This window comes from Paroedura picta, chromosome 3 (assembly GCF_049243985.1).
Source record: "Paroedura picta isolate Pp20150507F chromosome 3, Ppicta_v3.0, whole genome shotgun sequence".
Lineage (NCBI taxonomy): Eukaryota > Metazoa > Chordata > Lepidosauria > Squamata > Gekkonidae > Paroedura > Paroedura picta.
Window position 1 is genome coordinate 19558005 of NC_135371.1, and position 20309 is coordinate 19578313.

Genomic DNA, 20309 nt, shown 5'->3' on the forward strand with positions numbered 1-20309 from the left:
CTAGGTGTAGGTTTTCTGCTTGTCTGTTAGAACAGATCGCACCCAAGGCCCATCCCACAATCTAGAATTCAGTCTACAGCTCTGGTTATTTATTTATTTATTTATTTATTTATTTATTTATTTATTTATTTATTTATTTATAATTATATTTGTATACCATTGCCCATCAATGTCTCACAGAAGTTTACCAAAGTCAATAAAACACAAAAAATCCCCAAACAATACCCTTAATAATATACCAATATAACATCTAACAATAAAAGCAAGATGGCGAACAACAAACAATAAACATCAACCTTTCCCCCTCCGTTCAGCATGTGGGTCAAGAAACTGGGAGCGAGTTATCAAATGGATTTCAAAACGCTTAGGCTGGCATAAGTGCATAGTATTGTACTGTATGTCTCCTATTTAACATGATCGACCCTATTGATTCAGACTTTTGATTGAATATTTAGGTGTTTGGATAATTGAAATTTTTGTACACTGTCTTTTCAATACACATATTTGCAGATTTAAAATCTTCCTGTTCTGCAATTTTTGTCACCTGATCTGAACATCTGGATTTTTTAAAAAAACAGATGATAATGTTGTGTATTCAAAAAGTTTTGTATAAATTGCGCTAGATTATGCTGAATTTTTTATGGCGTTACAAGTTTGGCAAGCAAGAGGGAAATTATCTCAGTGGCCCAGATGGAATGTCTGCCACTTTATCAAACGGAATGGTTAGACCAGGGTTAGTCAAACTGCTACATCCGCTGGCAAGGGCTCCTGGGAATTGTAGTCCATGGACATCTGGAGGGCCGCAGTTTGACTAACCCTGGGTTAGACAGACCATATTAGCAAAGCTATGTGCCACTGTGTTCCCATTGTTCTCCTTCTTCCGCCAAACTAGAAAATATATGCACCATCTCCTGGATTCTAGATAGAGCCTTAAGGCCTGGAACTCTGTGGACGTACAGTCATGTGCCGCAGTTCCTGCCAGATCAAAACTTCAAAAATAAGTCGGATTACAGGACTGCAGGATCCTCTCTTGCTCCGCCTGCAAGGGTGATGTGGAGTTAGAAATTGGCTACGTCTGGCAAACGTGCCGCATCCTGATAGCCTACAGTTTATTTTTGATAGCATTGCTTTAGCGGATGTTTACATCTTGGCTCTATAATGCAACAAAGTCATCTCTTAATAAGAGGGACGCTAGTTTGGTGGAGTAGTTAGGAGTGCGGACTTCTAATCTGGCATGCCAGGTTTGATTCTGTGCTCCCCCACATGCAACCAGCTGGGTGACCTTAGGGCTCGCCACAACACTGATAAAACTGTTCTGACCGGGCAGTGATATCAGGGCTCTCTCAGCCTCACCCACCTCACAGGGTGTCTGTTGTGGGGAGAGGAATGGGGACTGTAAGCCGCTTTGAGCCTCCTTCGGGTAGGGAAAAGCAGCATATAAGAACCAACTCTTCTTCTTCTTCTTCATATGAATGCAGTGTTTCCCAAGGGGTATTCAGGAGGCCAGTTTGTTCAAACTCACTCATTTGTAAAATGTATCCAACTACACATAGTACAGTTCTGGTCCAGTTGGGAACTTTTGTGATCCTTTTAAAAAATATTACCACTGATCTTTATTGTTTGCCTTAAGGACAGACTGTTCCTGGATTGACTGCCCCCAGCGTGCAATTGAAGTTGGCATTTAACTGCTGTGCCTGGCATAGAAGGATAGAGTCATTTTGCCAACTCTACTATTCTAAGCCATTGGAAACACAAGTGAATGAGTTATCCTACTTTCCCTGACGTCAGCATGAGAGCAGGATAAAGAACGATCATTGGTGCCCCAATTGCCTGCCGTGTGCGATTTGTTCAACTGTGCAAGTAAATGGGGATGCAGTGAAACCCACACGGTTTCCAGGGATTCTTGTGCTGGTAAATATATTGGCTGCATTAGAAAGCACACAAGAAGCAAGAAGTATTTAGTTTCTTTGAAATGACAAGCCGTTGTTGTATAAAGAAATACAAGGAGAGTTTGGTTTTATGGGGGGGGGGGCACACCAACCAAACTAGTAATTGGAATGTTAATGGAAACAAAGAAAAATTAAGTGTGCTGGGTAGTAATGCTACTTTTTAGAATTTATATATTTAATCTATAGATTTGGGGGGGGGGGGGTTGACTTAGGTTTGCAAAAAAATGCTCTTGGATGTTTATATTGGCTTTAATTAGATTTAGGCAGGATTCATTATTTTTAATGGCTTTTCATTAGTGAGCCGGAGTCATTATTTGGAATATACAGTAGCAAGTAGCAAAACAAGTTAATTTTTGTCTTCTAGTTAAAAGACAGTGTATGTATTGAAGAAGGTATTATTAAAACTACAAGAGGAACCATTTTAGCCCAAGGAAAAGAGGCTAATGATTTTAGTTGAAGGTCTAAGCCAGTCTCCCTCACCACACCGACACACACGTACAAACTATATCAGTAGAAATATTCTACAACCAAATAAGTTGGGGGAAAGTTTAAAGAGAACTACAAATAAATGCATTAGACCAATGCCCATACTTTCTGTCTCCATTTCTGGCGCATCCATGAGGACTGAGGTCCCCCACTACAAGCTGGAGAAAAATAAAATACAAGGCTCCAACCCTTCCGATTGCCCTCTTGCAACTCTTAAATGCTTCCTATTATTGCCACATTGGGGGATTGTACACATGCAGCCTTGCTAAAGGGGAGAAATGGGTAGCTTCCAAGGAGTAAAATATAGAGATGTCGCCCCTTCGCCTTGGTGCATGCTCAGAGTGTTTCCCGCTGAAAAAAAAACACATTGAAGAAGAGTTTTTAATACCTCTCTTTTCACTACCTGAAGGCGTCTCAAAGCAGCTTACAATTTCCTTTCCTTCCTCTCCCCACAACAGACTTCCTGTGAGGTAAATTAGGTAAGTGAGGCTGAGACAGCTATGGCAGCTCTAACAGGATTGTGACTAGCCCAAGGTCACCCAGCTGGCTGCTTGTGGAGAACTGGGAAACCAAACCAGTTTCTCTGGATTAGAGGCCACTCACTGCTCTTAACCACTACACCAAATTGAAGAGAAGGGGCACCATTTTCCCCTCAGCTCTTCTTTTGCTTAATCCCAAATGTTCATTGATTAATCCCACTTTAGCAGCTGCGGAAAAGAAATACAAATAGCCTTTTATATTGGGTGTCACTTTCTTAAAATTCCATTTGCTACTGAGTTTTTATTGAATGCCACCTTTAGTGTCATCTTTTTTATTATTATTCAAAAGCATTTATTGTAAAGTAAACTTTAAATAAAGTCTAGGCTTTTCTTCCTTCTGCATTAAAAAAATCAATATGCGAAGGCAAGTGCAAATGCAAATGATTAGTGATATAATTCTCTGTACTTTATAGAACGCTTCATACTGGGGAAATTTATATAGTCTAGAATGGCAATTGTGCTTTGATGTAGAGAATAGGTAATCGATACTTGAAAGCTAGAAAAAGTGTTCTGCTTCCTCCACTAATGATATAGGGTCCCCCCTCCCCCCCGGGCAAGACAATGATATCCGGAGGAGCATGAGACACAGAAAAAGAATTAATTTGACATCTGTAGTGGAAGATCAGTTTCAATTAAAACTGCACTTGAGTGTTCATAGACAGAAAAGCCAGTCTTTAGTTTCTAAACCTTCTGGTAGTTAGCTGTGAATAAGGGATTCCATTGGTGCTTGCCTTCTTTATTACCAAAAGCATGAAATATATTTTTCTAGTTGTTAAGTATTTGTTGTTAGCTGTATCCTATCACATCAGTGAGCAAAGTGTGAAGTTTAACCCCAATTTAAGTGGCTTACCAGTAAGGCTTACCAGTTCCCTGCTACGGGGGGGGGGGCAGCCTTCTGGCATTTTGATTATCTCACCCTTGATCCAGGGATATTGGGGAAAATCTGGGTGGGAAACAGAAATTATTCTTATTGCATTTATTTATTTACAAAATTTGTAAATACTGACATCATTTCCAGGTGAAAACCTGGGTGTGATCTTAACACATCTGACAGCTCTCTGGTATTTCCCCTGTATTTCCAGAGCTTTGCCTGATGCCCTGATGTCACTTCATAGTTGACACCAGGAAATGACATCAGTGCAGTATACAACATTTTTGCTACTTTCCCTACATCCGAAGCTCCTATGGAGCTAAGCAACAGCATGTATCCAATGGAAGCCCCCCTTCAATTTCCTCAGGATGTGGAACTTCTATCAAGCATGACATTATTATTCCTTATTTTATTATTCCTTATTTTATTCCAGACTTTTAGAATGAAGTCCCAAAGGGTTTTTTAAGCTATAAAACAGTGGTCCCCAACCTTTTTATCACCGGGGACCACTCAGCGCTTGACAATTTTACTGAGGCCCGGTGGGGGGAGGGTAGTTTACTCCTCTACTCTCAACCACTGCCCTAACGCTCTCTGATCGCTATGGCAATGTTTAAACATCCCTTCAAAATAAGATACACACAACAATGAACATAAGGAACATTTTATTTTCATGGAAATTTTAACTCATGACAATGACAAATCAATGGGAACCCTGAGCTTGTTTCTCTGCAATGAGATAGTCCCATCTGGGAGCGATGGGAGACAATGACACCTGAAGTGTGTTGTAAAGGGCCGGGGGGGGGGGAAGCGTCCTTCGCAGCCCACCTCCAATTAGTCGAAGGACCACATGTGGTCCACAGCCCACAGGTTGCGGATCGCTGCTATAAAAGACTCCCTGGCTGATATTTACTCCATAGGATTTTCTGACGTTTTGAGTGCTGTTCAAGGTAGTTGTAAAAGTTGGAATTTATAATACTGGACCCCCAGAAACAAGCAGAAGTTAATGAATACCAACATTTTGTTTATTGTTTCCTCCCTGGCCATCCACCTCCGAGGTCAATGAGGCTTCCTTTGTTTGCTGCCTGCCACACGCACTTTGACTCTCGCAACTACTCCGTTTGTGAGGCTAAGAAAAGGAGACTGGTCTATGGCGAGCTGCATGGCAGAGTGGGAATCTGAGCTCAGTCTACTGGTCCTACTCTTTTACTCTAACCACTATGCAATGTTTGCTCAGGAGCTGGATGTTTATAGACAGTATGATGATGATGAACTATGCCAAGTGTTGGATATAGTTCCCTTGTGTCCTCACTCAGCATTATGTGCTTATTTGGGGGTTGTCACTAATAAGTATTTCCCCCCTCTTTGGAACAGGTGCATATGGTCCGGAGCACTGGGTTACTTCAAACGTGGACTGTGGGAGGACTCACCAATCTCCAATAGACATTGTAGATCACCAATCACGTGTTGGAGAAGAATACCAAGAAATAAAGCTAGATGGTTTCGATAACGAATCTTCTAACAAGACATGGATGAAAAATACTGGGAAAACTGGTAAGGATGACATTACTGCTTTTTCTGAGCGGCTTGCAAGCTGAGTTAACTGCATAGATTTTTTAATGACTTTCCCTTTGTTCATTCGCATTCCTGAGTCTCCACAATCTTTGTTAAACACTCTAACCGTTACACCAAAATGTAGTATAATATCTTGATCAGCTGGATGGCGCCCTTTTTTCCATGCAGTATATCCCTAACCATTTTCCACTTCCATTTTCATTACTTTCTTCTTCACTGTCCCTTCCATTTGTTTCTTTGGCGCAAAACTCTGATACAGAATTTGTTTGTGTGAAAGAGAGGCATTGAACCCAGCTCTTGTGCTGTATTTAGTTTTTTTGCTTTTACAATTGCCATTCATGTGCATATACGAAAAGAACAATGGATCTTTTACCCAAGTCCTTGATATGCAAAATGTAGTGTGTTTTTTAGGGGTAATTACTAAGGGTTGCATTTAACCAAATATTTATAGAAACCTCCTTTATTAAAAATCTAAACTTAATGTTTTTCTACTGTGGTCAGAAACATCTGCATAGGCTTTTTTTTGCAGCAAAATCTATCTGCAGTGGAATTTTAATAAGCTCTCTACCTTTCATTTGTGGAGGGTGAGAGGGCGTCATTATGCCAAAGAGGGCTTTCTGGAAGTACCAAGGCATTTGGAGCCATGAGAACTGTGCTAAGAAAGGTGTTTGCCCTTTAAAAAAGTGTTTCAGGTAGCACAAGTCTCCCCTCAATAGGTATGTTCATCGTGTTTTTTTAAGCCTCTAAGCAATCTAAAATTAAGTCTCTGCTTTCTCTCACCTCTGCTGCGTGCATTGGTCACTGCTGGCATGTTTAATCCCACTCCCTGATGTTTGTGTGTGTGTGGGGGGGGGGTTAATTGAGTGCTTTCAGACTGCGCCGTAATTTGCTTTTGCTTCTATGTTTTCTTTCCATTTTTCCTGGCTCTTGTATATGCTGTTCTTCTTCCTAGCAATTATCATTGTACCACAGTCTTGATCTGGGAATAAACAGAACTGATTTCAGAGTGATTTCCACCAGAATGGATGTATGCACACAGGTAGCACCTGTAAATGCAGCTAATCTTCTGGCAGCACCCTGGAGAGGGAGAGAAGAAGTATTGCATGTGATCTTCTCAGTTCTATAATTTAGGACCAAATTATTCTAGGCCCTGGTATAATCATTGAACGCATCTCCTTGGCGTTTTCTGGAAGTCATTTGCATTTGGAAGAAGAAGAGTTGGTCTTTGTATGCCGCTTTTCTCTACCAGAAGGAGTGTCAAAGTGGCTTACAATGGTCTTCCCTTTCCTCTTCCCACAACAGACACCCTGTGAGGGAGGTGAGGCTGAGAGAGCTCTGATATCAGTGCTCGGTCAGAACAGCTTTATCGGTGCCGTGGCGAACCCGGCATGCCAAATTAGAAGTCTGCACTCGTAACCACCACACCAAACTGGCTCCACCCCAGAAGCACTGGCTCCACCCCAGAGTTCCTGAAAGTGTAGGAAATATGGTGTCCATATAGGTGCTTCAGTGTGCACCTGGGCTTGAGTCTTTGTGCTTGAGATCTTGTGCTGCTTTGTAAGAGAGGCTGTAAAATGAACAATTAGATGAACATTTCAGATTGTACATCCTCCTAATTATCCTTTTAATTATTCATCTAAAACAAGTAAAATGACCCCTGACAGAGCCATAAATGATTTAGATAGCATCAAATATTTATACAATGCAGCTGAATCCTGCTGTGCATTGTAACAGATTTCACAGGAGTCTCCCTTCTCATGGGACTTCCCATGAAGTATGTCGCACTTTGAAAGGCCTCTTTGTCCGCCTCTATTGTCTCTCTGTTCATCTGGCTTCTACAGATACCCCTCCCTTTATTCCTCATCTTCTTCCTCAAGGATAGACACCTCCCCAAAGGTATGTCACATAAATCTCATCCCCAGCCCGTATTTTTAACACATGTCATTTCGAATTCCATTTGTTACGGACGAAGAAAGGTTTTTCATTTTAGAAAAATCACAGAAAGTGACTGAGAAGAATAACTTTAACCTCACAGTCATCATTACCTCTTGGGTATTTGTGTCTGCCATACCATTCCAGAAGGGAACATAGCAGCACCAAACTATGCTGCAAACAGTGAATAAAAGCTCCCAAGGTTTAAAAAAAATGTTCTTGACTCGAAAGGACAATCAAAGAAAGTGAATGCTGGGTCTTGCTGGGTGCCAGTGGGTTGCTACTAGGGATGGGCCTGAACCAGTTTGTGAGCCAAAATTCATTACATATTTGGCCGGTTCATGCCGAGGTTCGGGAGAGGTGGCTTCCCAGAACAGTTTGGATATTTTGTTGGGTTTGGTTTTGGTGGCTCAGGCCATTTCAACCTAGCAGGTGAGCAAGGCATTCCGACCATCAGCATTTAGGTTTAAATGGCTGGAAGCCATTTAAACTGCTCAGTTTGCTTCCAGCCCTTCCAATAATTTAACCCTAACACTTGACAAGTGGACCTGTCAAGCTGCTAGGTGGTCTGTTTTGCTCCCCCCCCTGGAAAAAAAAGTGTGTGTGTGTGGGGGGGGAGAGTGAAAGATACCAGCCTAATTCAGATGGTTCATTTCAGACCTTTTGGTACAATTTGGGGGTTCAGTTTGAGAACACTCTGAACTGAACCAGGATTTTCTGGTTTGTAGCCATCTTTAGCTGTTTTTGTAAATGTTGTGTAGTAACTTTTTTGGCCAAAGAGCCCTGGGAAAATTCCCTCAAAAGTTTTCCCAAGATGATTCCATTTCTCCCTTCCTTGTTCTTTGACCTGATGCCTGTTGCCTGGAGATCGATTGTAATAGTTGACGAACTCCAGCCAGCACCTGGAGGTTGGAAACCCTGTTTCCAGACCAGGGTAATGGACTAAAACAACTTTTAGTCTTTCCCTGTTGCACAGAAAAAAACTTGCAAATTGGTGAAGTCCCTGAAGGGTGCTAAGTCTGAGAAGTTTGCCTGCTGCATAAGTCAATTTTGTGAGGTTATTTTCTTTCTAAAGCGCCCTGCCAGAGCATATGCTCAGTCCTGTAGATTTGTTGATTACACAGCTGGAAAATTCAAATGCATGAGAAAGTCTCTTTGAATTAAGAGCGGTAGAATTTCATGCAAAGTGCTCTTTGATATCGCCACAGAGGCTCCAGCTTTTTATCTCTCCCTGTTAATGCAGCTAGCTGCTATTAATGAAAATCAGCTCCCTCACTGGAGAGATAGAATCACATAAAAATCATGTCAGCGAATGGTTGCTTGAAATAGATTCATTTTGCACTGGGGGCCCTGATTCAGCAGTGCACTCACTTTGAACACCCGAACAGCCCTGCTCTCGCCAACAGACCTGCTTAACAATGTTGAAGCCTTGTCAAAGCCAAAGGGACCAAGATTGTGAGGCCAAGTGCTGGTGGACTGTGCTGTCAAGTCTCAGCAGCCTTATGGTGACCCTGTAGGATCTTCAAGGCAAGGGATGAACGGAGGTGGTTTACCATTGCCTGCCTCTGCGCTGCAGCCTTGGACTTCCTTAGTGATCTCTCATCTAAGTGCTAACTAGGGCGGACCTTCCCTTGCTTCTGAAATGTGCCTATGCCAGGGGTAGTCAAACTGCGGCCCTCCAGATGTCCATGGACTACAATTCCCATGAGCCCCTGCCAGCATTTGCTGGCAGGGGCTCATGGGAATTGTAGTCCATGGACATCTGGAGGGCCACAGTTTGACTACCCCTGGCCTATGCCTTCCGTAGAGCACTCTGCTCTGTGGGTATGAATCTACTGGTTGTCCCTTGGCCTTGACCAGGGCCCCAGAGCCTTTTCAGCCTTGGCCCCAACATGGTGGAATGCGTTCCCGGGAGAGCTAAGGGCCTTGACGGAACTATCAAAGTTCCACCAGGCCCGCATTTGGTTGAGGCCGAGGAAAGGGTGCCCAGAATCACAACTCTGGAGTCCCACCCTGTTAAAGACTCTGCTAGGAAAGATCTCACCACATGTGAACTGTGGTTGGCAAAAGTGGTTGGAGCAGCGGAGTTATAGGTTTTCTTTTTGTATCATTCTGCCATCTTTCAGCGTTCCGCAGGGCCTGTAAGATGGAGCTCTTCCGTCAGGTCTATGGTTGAGGCTGGGGCTGGCGAGGTAGACCGATGCCCCCCTAGTACAGCAGCAGACCTCCTTCTCCATCCTGCTAGTAGTGGGGGTTGGGAGTGGGTTTCCCATCATATGGTTTTTTTATGTTTTTAATGGGTGTTTAATGGGGATTTTATAAGATGCTGTAACCTGCCACGAGCCTACCAGGGAGTGGCGGGGAATAAATTGAATAATAATAGTAATAATAATAATAATAATAAGAAGAAGAAGAAGAAGAAGAAGAAGAAGAACAACAACAACAACAACAATCCTGATGTTGTTTAATATTATATTGTTTTAACTGTGGTTGGGGATGTTTTAATTATTAATTTATCTGGACTGCTGTTTTTATTGTTTTAGCATGAGCTGCCTCAGGGCAGCAGTTACCGGGAGAGGTGGGATACAAACATAAAAATAAATAAATAAATTTGGGATAGCCTGGGCCATCCAGGTGAGGGTGTCTGAATGGTAGCCCAAGAATGTCTGTATTTCATAAACTCAAGTGCCTGTATGCATTTGGGAGCTAAATCTATAGAATGGGATCCCTTTGTTGCCTTTGAGGAGGATCATATAAATCAGTGGTCCCCAACCACCGGTCCATGGCCCGGTGCCGGGCCGTGGCCCGGTGCCGGGCTGCAGCTCCCTCTCCGTCAGGGCGCGAAAGTGGCGTGCATGTGCGTTTGCGGCCACGCATGGCGCCAACACGCATGCACGGACCTGCCGCACATGCGCGCAAGTGCATAATTGCCACGCATGCGCGGCCGGATCACCCTCCCCCACACCAGTCCGCAGCCTAAAAAAGGTTGCGGACCACTAATATAAATGATCTTAGCCAGAAGTGTATTTTCTGTAGATTCTGCTCTCCGTCTCTGTAAAATGAGTTCTGGACCAGCGGTGGCTGAGAGGGGCAATAAAAACTTTCTACCAACTGCCTTTTGAAGTAATTTCTTATTTAGATTACATTTTACACACACACATGACGGAGGGAACACAAAATATTTATTTAACTACTACGTAAAATGTGTGTCCTCCTTTCCCCTATAGGTTTTGTTCAAAGTAGCTAACAGTAAGATAAAATAATGAAACTTTCAAATAATTCACTCTCAAAATTTCACAAAGTAGGCTTATAGGAAGTAGAGGAAAACAACAGCAACGTAACCTTCATCAAAACCCAAGAAAAAACTAAAAAGAGAGACCTTTGTCTGAATCTAGTCATCAGGGTACTACATTGACCTCCTGTGGGAGAAGGTATTCTGGGGCACAAACTGACTTGGTTCATGAGTGAACTTCCCAGTTCCATTTGTGGTTCTGCCATGAAACACGTTTTTCTGGTTCATGTCCATCCCTATCTAGGTCTTCTTGGGAGTTTATAATATACTTGTGTGTGTGTGGGTGTTGGGGGGGGGTAAAATTAGGTTTGATGGGTGTTTGCAAAGTTAAAGCATAAAAAGGAAGAATTAAAAATATTTCCATCTGTTCAACTGTACCTACCATGGACTAGTTGAAAAGGAAGCTACTCAGGTAACCCGAGAATCCACCATTACAATATGTTGAGGGAATTTTCCAAGTATATATTTCACAAGGGGGTCTCCGTTGTGGGGCTCCAAATTGTCAACAGAATTTAGGAGAAAAATTCAGCATATGTTTATTAAGTGAAAACCATGGCAGATAATCCAATAGCTATTTTTGACTGATCGATTGTAATGTACAGCATATGCTACAGCACAAACGATTTGGTTCAGCTCCAATTGGGACTGCTTTAGATAGCATTACAGAAAGAAGCGCCCAAGTTGTTTTGATGAAAGGCAGGTTTTCAAACTGAAGGAAGACAACCAACTGAGATTCTTGCAGGATCAATCTTCACGATCATTTTATTTGATATCATCATTTTGCAACTTTGGCAGTCGAAATTAGTGTGTAGATGAAATCTGCCAAAACCTCAAAGCTAGGAGGATTTATTGATAGAGAAGAACATTTGAAAATTATGTGGGTTGGAATTGAACAATCGTATACACTGGAGTAAAGAAAAAACGTTCAGCTGAACGGTATGAAGTATAAGGTTCTGCACTTGGAGACCCATTGTCTGGAACGACAGAAGAAGAAAGATGTTGTGGTCAGTCTCAAGGTGCCGGAGAACTGTCAGTATGATACAGCTATTTTTAAAAAGGCATGTGCCCCTTCAGAAGGACTCAGAATAGAAGAAGATGCCTTTTTCTGTAAGCAAGGGGAAAAAATGCTAACCTTCCTTTTCAGTGCTCCACTTCTCATTTGGAATACTGAGTCCATTGTTGGCACTTCTAGCTCTTAGAGCAGTTATTAGATTGAGGAAAGGAATCACTTCTCCGTGACAACAGCATCTTAAAAATGGTTTACTGAAGTCCACTGACAGAATCTGTTACACTGACATTGGATTCCACATCTAGAGTTGCGGAGTAGATGAATTAAGAAAATGTTAGGATATTAAGAAATTATTAAAATGTTGGAAGGTGGAAATTAAGTTAAATATTAGATTTCCACAGGTGAAAGAGCCACAAAGACTTGATGGGAGCATCTTATTTCCCCCTTTCCCAATATCTTCTTCCTTTCCCTTAAGGGTCCTATAGCCTCTTGCCTTTTCCTGCTTTGTTCTCACCCACCAGCCAACCTGCTTTTATCTCTGTCTTCAGTTTTCCCTTCCCCATGGAACCAGTACTTGGGAAACTATGGCTCACTTTTTCAGTGCTGGCCCTCTGGCTGGGCCCAGTTGCACATTGGGGAATGAACAAGGACTTCTGGGAGCTCCTCGTTTTACCATAGTATCCTCTTCTCAGCACTATTTCCTTGTCTTCCTAGCAGTTAAAATGTTTTACCTTAACCTTTTACCTTTCCCACCCACCAACCAGAATTAGAGAGGGGGGGAGGCATCATTTGGTATGGACCTGGGGTCACTGTGGTGGGCAGGTAGTTTCAAATTCCTTGCATTCTTCAGGGGCTTGGACTAGATCACCCTGAGGTCCTTTTCAGCTCTATGATTCTACTTGACAGGGGGACAGGAGACGACATCTGAATGAATATTGGGGGTATAAGCAAATGCCAATGCTAGTCTAAATGTCATTACTTGTCGCAAATCCTGCTGGCCAATAAAATATATTTAACTCTTGTTCAAAAACCTCGTCTTGATAATGAAGATCAAGCCAAGATCAATAGAGCAAAAATTATGGGATAGGATCTTAATGGTGTCACATAGCATCTTATATATGGCACAGTGATTCATGCCTGAAACAACACTGGAAATGTATAGCTGATACTGGTCAACTTCCACAATGACATCTACACAGCTATAGCAAAATGTGCGGAAGTACATGTCAATGTTTACAAACTATCTCTTGCCTCATGGCCAGCATATGGCCTGTAAAGCTATCCTCATCCTTTTGTGTATGCTGGTGACTTTAGCAGCCACTGTGGGAATTGGAGAAACATGGTTAATGATAAGAACAGCTGGACTGAAGAACACGTCTTGCATCTCATTTTTGATGCTAAAGACCTTCAGATCAGGGGCATGGAATAGAGGGTCCAAGCCTGACTTAACATTTGTTTCATCTAACCAGAGAAGTTAGCCCATGCCTATATCCAGATGCATTCTTCAGGCCTTCCCACATAGCCAACATCAACATGCATTCCTTGAGTTAGGAATCCAAATAAGATCTTTTCAAGGCCTATGATGGAACTTCAAGAGGGTGGATTGTAATGGCTTCAGTGAGGATCTGCCTAGGTGGATAAGTCTCTCCAACACATAATAAGTATCTCTGATTTTTTGTAGGTTTTATATCTACGGCCAAAATGCGCATTTCTCAAAGATATTGGAAATAATATATTCTACTCTGGAGTGATCAGAGCAAGAGGCTCAGGTCAGGATGAGTTGGCCCAACGTCACCAAATGAGCTTCTACAGCGGAGTGGAGATTTGAGCCTAGGTCTTCCAAATCCTACCTTAAACTGAACAGTAGTGAGCATCTGGGTCTAGATAATTTATGGAAGTTGTATGGTATTAAATTGCTCAGTGGTTGCTGCTAGGGCTGGCTCCCAGGAATCTGTCCTCAAAAGCTAAAGCAGCCCTAGAAAGGACCCTTCTACTGCTTTTTACTGACAAAAACCAAGGTTTCAACCAGCAATTCTGTTGTGGGTTCTTAGCATCAGCTAAAGATGAAGTTTTTACCTGAACCCTACAGGGCTGGTTTTTATTATTTCTGTCGGTTTTAACTCCTAATGATATGTGTTTATGGTGGTGGGGAGGATGGATGAATAGATGGATGAATTTCAGATGTTTCTGCAAACATGGAGCATTTTTCAGGTTTGTAGAATGATCTGTCATATCCATTGATGGCTCCAGTCTCGAAATGAGGCAATCTAGATTTGGCCATGTTGAGTATTAGATATATTGGGAGAGGCAGTGCATAAATCTCAAATTAAAATCAAATTAAATAATGTAGTGAAAATGCTCTTTTTGGTGCGCTTCACTTATTCTATGGTTACTGTTTTAAGCATTTGTTAGATTGATTCAAGTTCTATGGAGAACTGGACCTGATCTAGAGATGCAAGAGAATGTTTGGGAAATTTGGGCTTGTAAATTAAAAATTGTAGCAATACAGTGGGTAATGTTCTCCTTTCCCTTCTTCTTCTTTTTCTTGTTTTATTTATTATTTTATTTATTATTTATTATTTTTCTCCCCCCCTTCTTTTTTTAAAAATCCTCTCTTGTTTATGAAAAGGAAAGTTGCTTGATAGTATTGTATGTGATACATTTAAAAAAGCAACAATATATTTCAGATTTTTAAATGTAGCAATATTTAACAGATCTCATGAAACTACCTTGGATTGCATGTTTCTAGATACATTGCAGAAGATAATTGCAAGCAAGTTCTACTAGGGAAGATCTGCGAGAGAATATATAACAAGCACCAAGTCAAAGGAGATTGTTGGCTGCTTAATTTATTATTTCTGTATCATCATTTTATTATTAATAAGGAAAAGGGGACTTTTGGATTTAGCATTGTTATGATAATGATGATGATTCCCCCCCACCCCCTCTATGCAGGTGACTGTCATTAGTTTTGTCAGAAAAGAGAATACTTGTTAGAGCTGGAAAACCCAAGATTGCAATCCTTGGGAAATAATCCTGACTGAATAAAGTTGGAGTTAGTTGCAAGGACTGGTCTGCCCACCTAACAATCTGATCCTACTCATTGGTTTTACCTCTTGAGATGAAATCCTATTCTGCTTGCTGGGTAGGGAGGAGATATCATGCTGTATCCCACATGAAATCCTTTTACTGTACAAAATCTGCTTTTACTAGCTTCTGGTTTGATAAATGCCTGACAGAATGGCCAGTACTCCAAAATTCAAGAGCATTACATGTAGACGTTAGGGAACAAATGGCCTCTTGGACTTTGTAAGGACCAATCAGCCATTGTCCCAATGAAAAGAATTACAACAGCCCTCTGTGGCAGAAACATTTTCAGCTGTATCCCCCCCCCCTTCTTTTTTCCCTACAGTGGCTATCCTCCTAAAAGATGACTATTTCATCAGCGGTGCAGGACTCCCAGGCAGATTCAAAGCAGAGAAAGTGGAGTTTCACTGGGGCCAGAGTAACGGATCTGCTGGCTCAGAGCATAGCATCAATGGGAGGCGATTCCCAGTGGAGGTTAGTGGAATGATGGTACACTCCGTTTTATGAGGGGGACATGCATTTATTTCAGTCGAGTCTCAACAGAAACATGTGGAATGTTTTATGGTGTGCGGAACCTTTCGTTTTCCCAAATGGTTTCTTTTCATTTGTTTTATTTTTATGGAAGGTCTCATTTGCTTTTCTGGAGTTACACTCTAAGATGAGTTGCAATTATGGGTGTAACATGCTAGTCTGATGGGACACAGGTAATATCCTCAGGCTAACCTCTTCAGCTTGAGAAAAGGAGGAAAGGAAACCCTGCTCTGAATCCCCTAGTTCATGGAAACTAGAGAGGAAAGAATTAGGGGGTACTTTAACAGAATTGCTTTCTTAACTTGTTCCATCCACTTGTGCCACTGGCTTCAATTCTGAAATGTTTATAAATACTTTAGCAGCTTTATTTTAAGACGTGAGCTATGTAACACCGATGTCTTGCTTATTTAAAAATTGGAAACTACATATATGTGTATGCGTGTGTCTAGCAAGACAGTGATACTAACCAGCACAAAGCAAAGAACACAAGAGGGGGGAACAGAGAATATAATATCACCCAACAGACAAGCAAAGTAATTAGTTATGGAAACCATCCAGTGCAGTGCACCCAATACCTATTGTAGCCAATTTGTCCAGAAAGATACCATAGATGATGTTATTGAAAGCTGTCAGATGGTCCAGGAGAGTCAACAATATGGTATTCCCCTGCCTCTCTCCTAGTGAAGGTCATCTGGGGCAACCAAGACAGTTCCCATCTCAAGAGGTGACCTGAAATATGATTGAAATGGTACTAGATCATTTGTCTTATCCAAGAAATCTAAAACTTGTACTTCCACCATGGCCTTATCACCTTACTCAAAATAAGGACATTTGCCACTGGTTTGTTATTTCAGCCCTTTAACTCAAAGGAGAACTTCAGAAGGTCTTCCGACTGTTTCCTTCAGAGTGGCTAGAATAATTCCTTCCTTCCTTCCCTCTCTGGAGCACTTGGGTGATTCAGGTGGTTCATCCCCACCTGCTGTATGTCAATTTGGACAAGATGTTGCCAGAACATAGTAGGGTTTGTTTTGAAAAAGAAGCAAATCCAAATGCTTCAACAACCACAAGAAATACTATTTCTCATGTAGTCCTCCAGAAAAAGAGCATACTCAGTGTTTCTTTTTGTTGTTGTTGTTGTCTTTGAGTCTTTTACCTTTGCTGCTACCATCTCATTTGAACCTTTGCTTCTCTCCAACATAAAACAAGCAAGTTGTTGTTGGGCTTGATTTCCCAGAATGCATTATTAGGATAATCTAAGTGGGGCTACAGAACTAGGAGAAAAGCAGGAACTCTGAAACACAGACAGGAATAACTCATTCCAAGTAAATTGTTCGGTTGGGGGAAAATTACTTCCCTTTTATAATCCCAGAACTGAAAACTTTGATCAGAATCCTTTAAGAAGAGGCGTCCATCGCTCATCAGGGTATTGTACGTTCTTGGCACCTCAAAGCATTGATCCCCGTGTGCTTGTGCATGCAGTACCAGCATTTAATCTCTAATATTAATTGCAGAGCTACTTGCAGGAGCTTGTAGCAAGGCTAATTACCTGACAATGAAGCCTCCCTGCCAAAAAACAAAAGGCCTTGCTGTGTGCTAGCGGCTATATTTCTAGGAAAACTATAAAAAGAAAACGGCAGCCTCAGAGATGGCCCGCTGATTTGAGATGGCCCAAAGATACGGGTCAAGCCTTGGCGGAATGCTCATAAGTACTTTGTCCTCCGGTTTGGCCTGGCTCTGCTGTCAGCATACTTGAAAGCAAAATGTTCTCAGAACCTAATTGAGAAACCAGATGTGGACGGTACACAGCCTGCATGAGTTCCAAGGAATGTCCCTTTGGGACAGATGAGTCTGTTTCAGCTGCAGAGGTTGCCCTGAGAACACAGAAATTGCATGTGCATTTGCGGCGAGGCAAAGCACGGATTGTTCAGTCACAAAGTTGGAGGGAGCTTTTTACAGAATACCATCACTAACAGGTATTCAATTACGTCAGATGTGAGACGGAACCTTATTATTTGACCATGCTGTTTGTATTTTTATTATCACAACGAATGTGTCAGATGGTAAGGCAGTGTCAGTTAATTGGTTTCCTTCATTGGGGCCCATCTGGATAATATTTTTGAGCGTCCTTTATATGTTAAATTAGAGGATAGGATATATGAGAGCATCTCATTTTATTGCCTTCTCGAAAGGCACTTTGGATGGAAGGCAATGCCTAGAATCATAGAGAATCATAGAGTTACCTAGAATCATAGAGTTGGAAGGGGCCTCCGGGGTCATCTAGTCCAGTGGTCCCCAACCTTTCTGAGGCTGGGGACCGGCAGGGCATCGGGCCGCGCCCGCGCAGGCCATGCCCGTGCATCGGGCCGCGCATCGGGCCGAGCCCGCACGGCCGCGAATGCGCGGCCCGGCCCTGATTCCCTCTCCCCGCCCTCCCGCAGTAAGAAGCTTCCCGGGCCGCAAGATTGCGGCCTGGGAAGTTTTTTACTGCGAGGGGGGCGGGGAGAGGGAGCCGCGGCCCGGCGCCATGGCCTTCACGGCCCGGCACCGGGCCGCGGCCCGCAGGTTGGGAACCACTGATCTAGTCCAACCTATGCAGGATGCACTATGCAGGACACCTGATTGTTTTCTTTCTTTTAAAATAAGTCATGAGTCTTATTTCGCATGTTGTTCTATGCTGTGTTTCTATGAGGGAAAGGGAGTTAAAAGTAAACTTGTTATGCCCTTTCCTGCCAACTCTTTCAAACACTGCAGAATTAGTGGAGATAGCCTTGTGTAGACAGGCGAGAAAAATGTTACCATCTTTTTACTTCCTTTCCCCAATCTTTTTCTCCCCTTGCCTGATTTTCTTTGGTTCTTTCTATTTCTGCAAATTATTTAACAAAGGCAGGAGGATAGTTTCGGGTTGGGTTCCTCCTCCTGCGGCCAGCATTTGGGAGTGGGACTCTGCTTTCTACAGCAGTCATTCGGGGTAGTGCTTACCACCTTCTCGCAAAATTCCAAAATTTGGCAAGCTTAAAATGTTTGTAGACCTCAGGCCTGTCTGAACCACCAAAAGAGGTCTATGAAGAAAAGTTGCCCTCACAATATTGCCATGTTCAGCTCCATTAAGGATTGCCAGCCTTCAGGTGGAGACTGTGAGCTTATAACTGGTCTCCAGGCAACATCAGTTCATCTCTCTGTGATGTGTACTAGGCACCTTCAGAGTATGGTTGCCAGGTCCATTGGTGGAGAATGGGGGGCCTTTTCTGGGATCTCTCTCTCTCTCTCTCTCTCTCTCTCTCTCTCTCTCTCTGTGTGTGTGTGTGTGTGTGTGGTAGAGAGGTCAAAATAAACAGCAGAGCAAGGCAATCTCACTGTAAATTGTGATTATCAGAAGAATCATCCCCACCCCCCTCTGAAGAACAGGGTGTGCACACCAAAGGCTTATATCTGAAATAACGCTTTGTTGCTCTTAAAGTACCATGGACAAGACACTACTCTTGTTCTTTCTCACATATGCTCTCCCTCTCTCTTTCCCTACCCCTCCAAAGGAGGAGGGAGGAGATTTCAAAAATGGAAGGGAGGCTTGTCTTTATATCTCTCTCATGCAATTGAGGAAGGCTTGCAAGCCCTGGGGAAGGAAGCAATTGAGAGAGCTGGACAAAAGCCAGCTTGGTTTTTGTGTGGGGGGGGAATATCCCACCCACATTTCTTAAAGCCTGGAGGAGACCTGTGGAACTGGAGTATTCCCCAACTGGGGAATGGCAACCCCACCTCAAAGTGGCTGGGTGGCATAGAAATTACTAAGGGGATAGGACACCCCTCCCCCCAGTGTGTGTTCTCAGCAGGAAACACTCTGAGCATGTACCAAGGGGGAATTGCACACTCGCTACTCCTAGGAAGCTAAAAATTTCTGTTAGCAAGACTGCGCATGCACAGTTCCCCAACATGCACCTGCACAGAAAACAACTCAATGAACGACAGCTACAGGTAAGTGAAACACTGTTATTTCTGCCACAGAATGGCTACAGTTGTGCTCCTTGCCTGTTCATTTTTATGCAAAGAGCCTGATTACATCTATGAAGAGCCGAAATCAGAAGAGTGATTTCAGTCATGACTGTGTTAATTTGATGTGAGCTTTCAGCTGTTTATGAGCTTTCGTCTTAATGGTTCTAATTGTCAGTTATAATGTGAACACCATTATACAATAATGTACAGTAATTTACTTAGCAAATGAGAATCTTGTTCCAAGGACCATACTGCTGCATGCCATAGAGACCTAATCCCGTTCATCCTCTGAATTAGCATGCTCATAGCATTAGGACTAAGTTCTCTAACAGGGGCTTCCTTCAAAATGGCTTCTGAAATCGCACTTGGAATTTGATCTAGGCAAAAAATGCAGGGTTTTTAAAAGGCATTCTTTAATTAAGAAAAACGCTCAGAAAAGCTTTTAATATAAATTTTAAATTTTTAAGCTTTAAAATTTCTCCCCTTTTCTAACAAATAATAGGACTTCAGATAAATGACCCCTTTGTAGATTTATCAATGGATACTTTCATCATTTTTTATTAAGTAACTAACAATATATTTTCCATTTGCTAATTTTGCTTGTCACTTTGACTTCAACTTTCCTGTTTAGACAAAATCACTCCTGCATGTTCAGAAATAGGCAGAGATAACTTTTATTGGACTATCGGTAGTTCTGTGTGATCGTAAGCTTTTGAAGCCTACCTCTGCCCTACCTTTTCTTTTGTGAGAACAGAACAGTATTGGCAACTTGATATATGACTTGCTGAATTGCCTACAGCTACATGTCCTTATATGAGACCACAACTATAATGAACAAATCCATTTTAGGTCCCAAAACATCTGGTAAGCCGGTCTGCAACGTATGTTTTTTTTTTTTTCCAAAGGGCAATAGTTGTGAGTGGTGTTCTATTCGTAAAAGTTGCCTATATAGAATCATTGTTGTTGGACATACTGGGGTGAATTTCTGCTGTGCAAGGAAGAAAACCTCGGTTGGGACTTGACTCAGCAGAGAGAAATAATTTCAAACCAACAC

The 20309-nt window shown here is 42.3% G+C and overlaps 1 protein-coding gene and 1 long non-coding RNA gene across 6 annotated transcripts in view; one reads left to right on the top strand and one right to left on the bottom strand.

Moving 5' to 3' along the window:
- The window catches only part of PTPRG (protein tyrosine phosphatase receptor type G), a 622240-nt gene that overhangs the window by 314693 nt on the left and 287238 nt on the right, over nucleotides 1–20309 (top strand). For all 4 annotated transcript variants that reach the window (XM_077325006.1, XM_077325002.1, XM_077325003.1 and 1 more), the window contains exons 3-4: nucleotides 5217–5396; nucleotides 15063–15211. In XM_077325006.1, the coding sequence (XP_077181121.1) occupies nucleotides 5217–5396; nucleotides 15063–15211 (329 nt within the window). The remainder of the gene's footprint in view (nucleotides 1–5216; nucleotides 5397–15062; nucleotides 15212–20309) is intronic.
- On the bottom strand, nucleotides 11321–18391 carry LOC143831726 (uncharacterized). Of its 2 annotated transcripts, XR_013228947.1 has the most exons (4): nucleotides 18248–18391; nucleotides 15874–15997; nucleotides 11774–11951; nucleotides 11321–11615 (listed from the first exon to the last, which is right to left on the bottom strand). It is a non-coding gene; the product is annotated as an uncharacterized LOC143831726 (long non-coding RNA). The 2 variants fall into 2 exon arrangements; XR_013228946.1 differs by lacking the exon at nucleotides 11774–11951 and having other exon boundaries at nucleotides 15844–15997.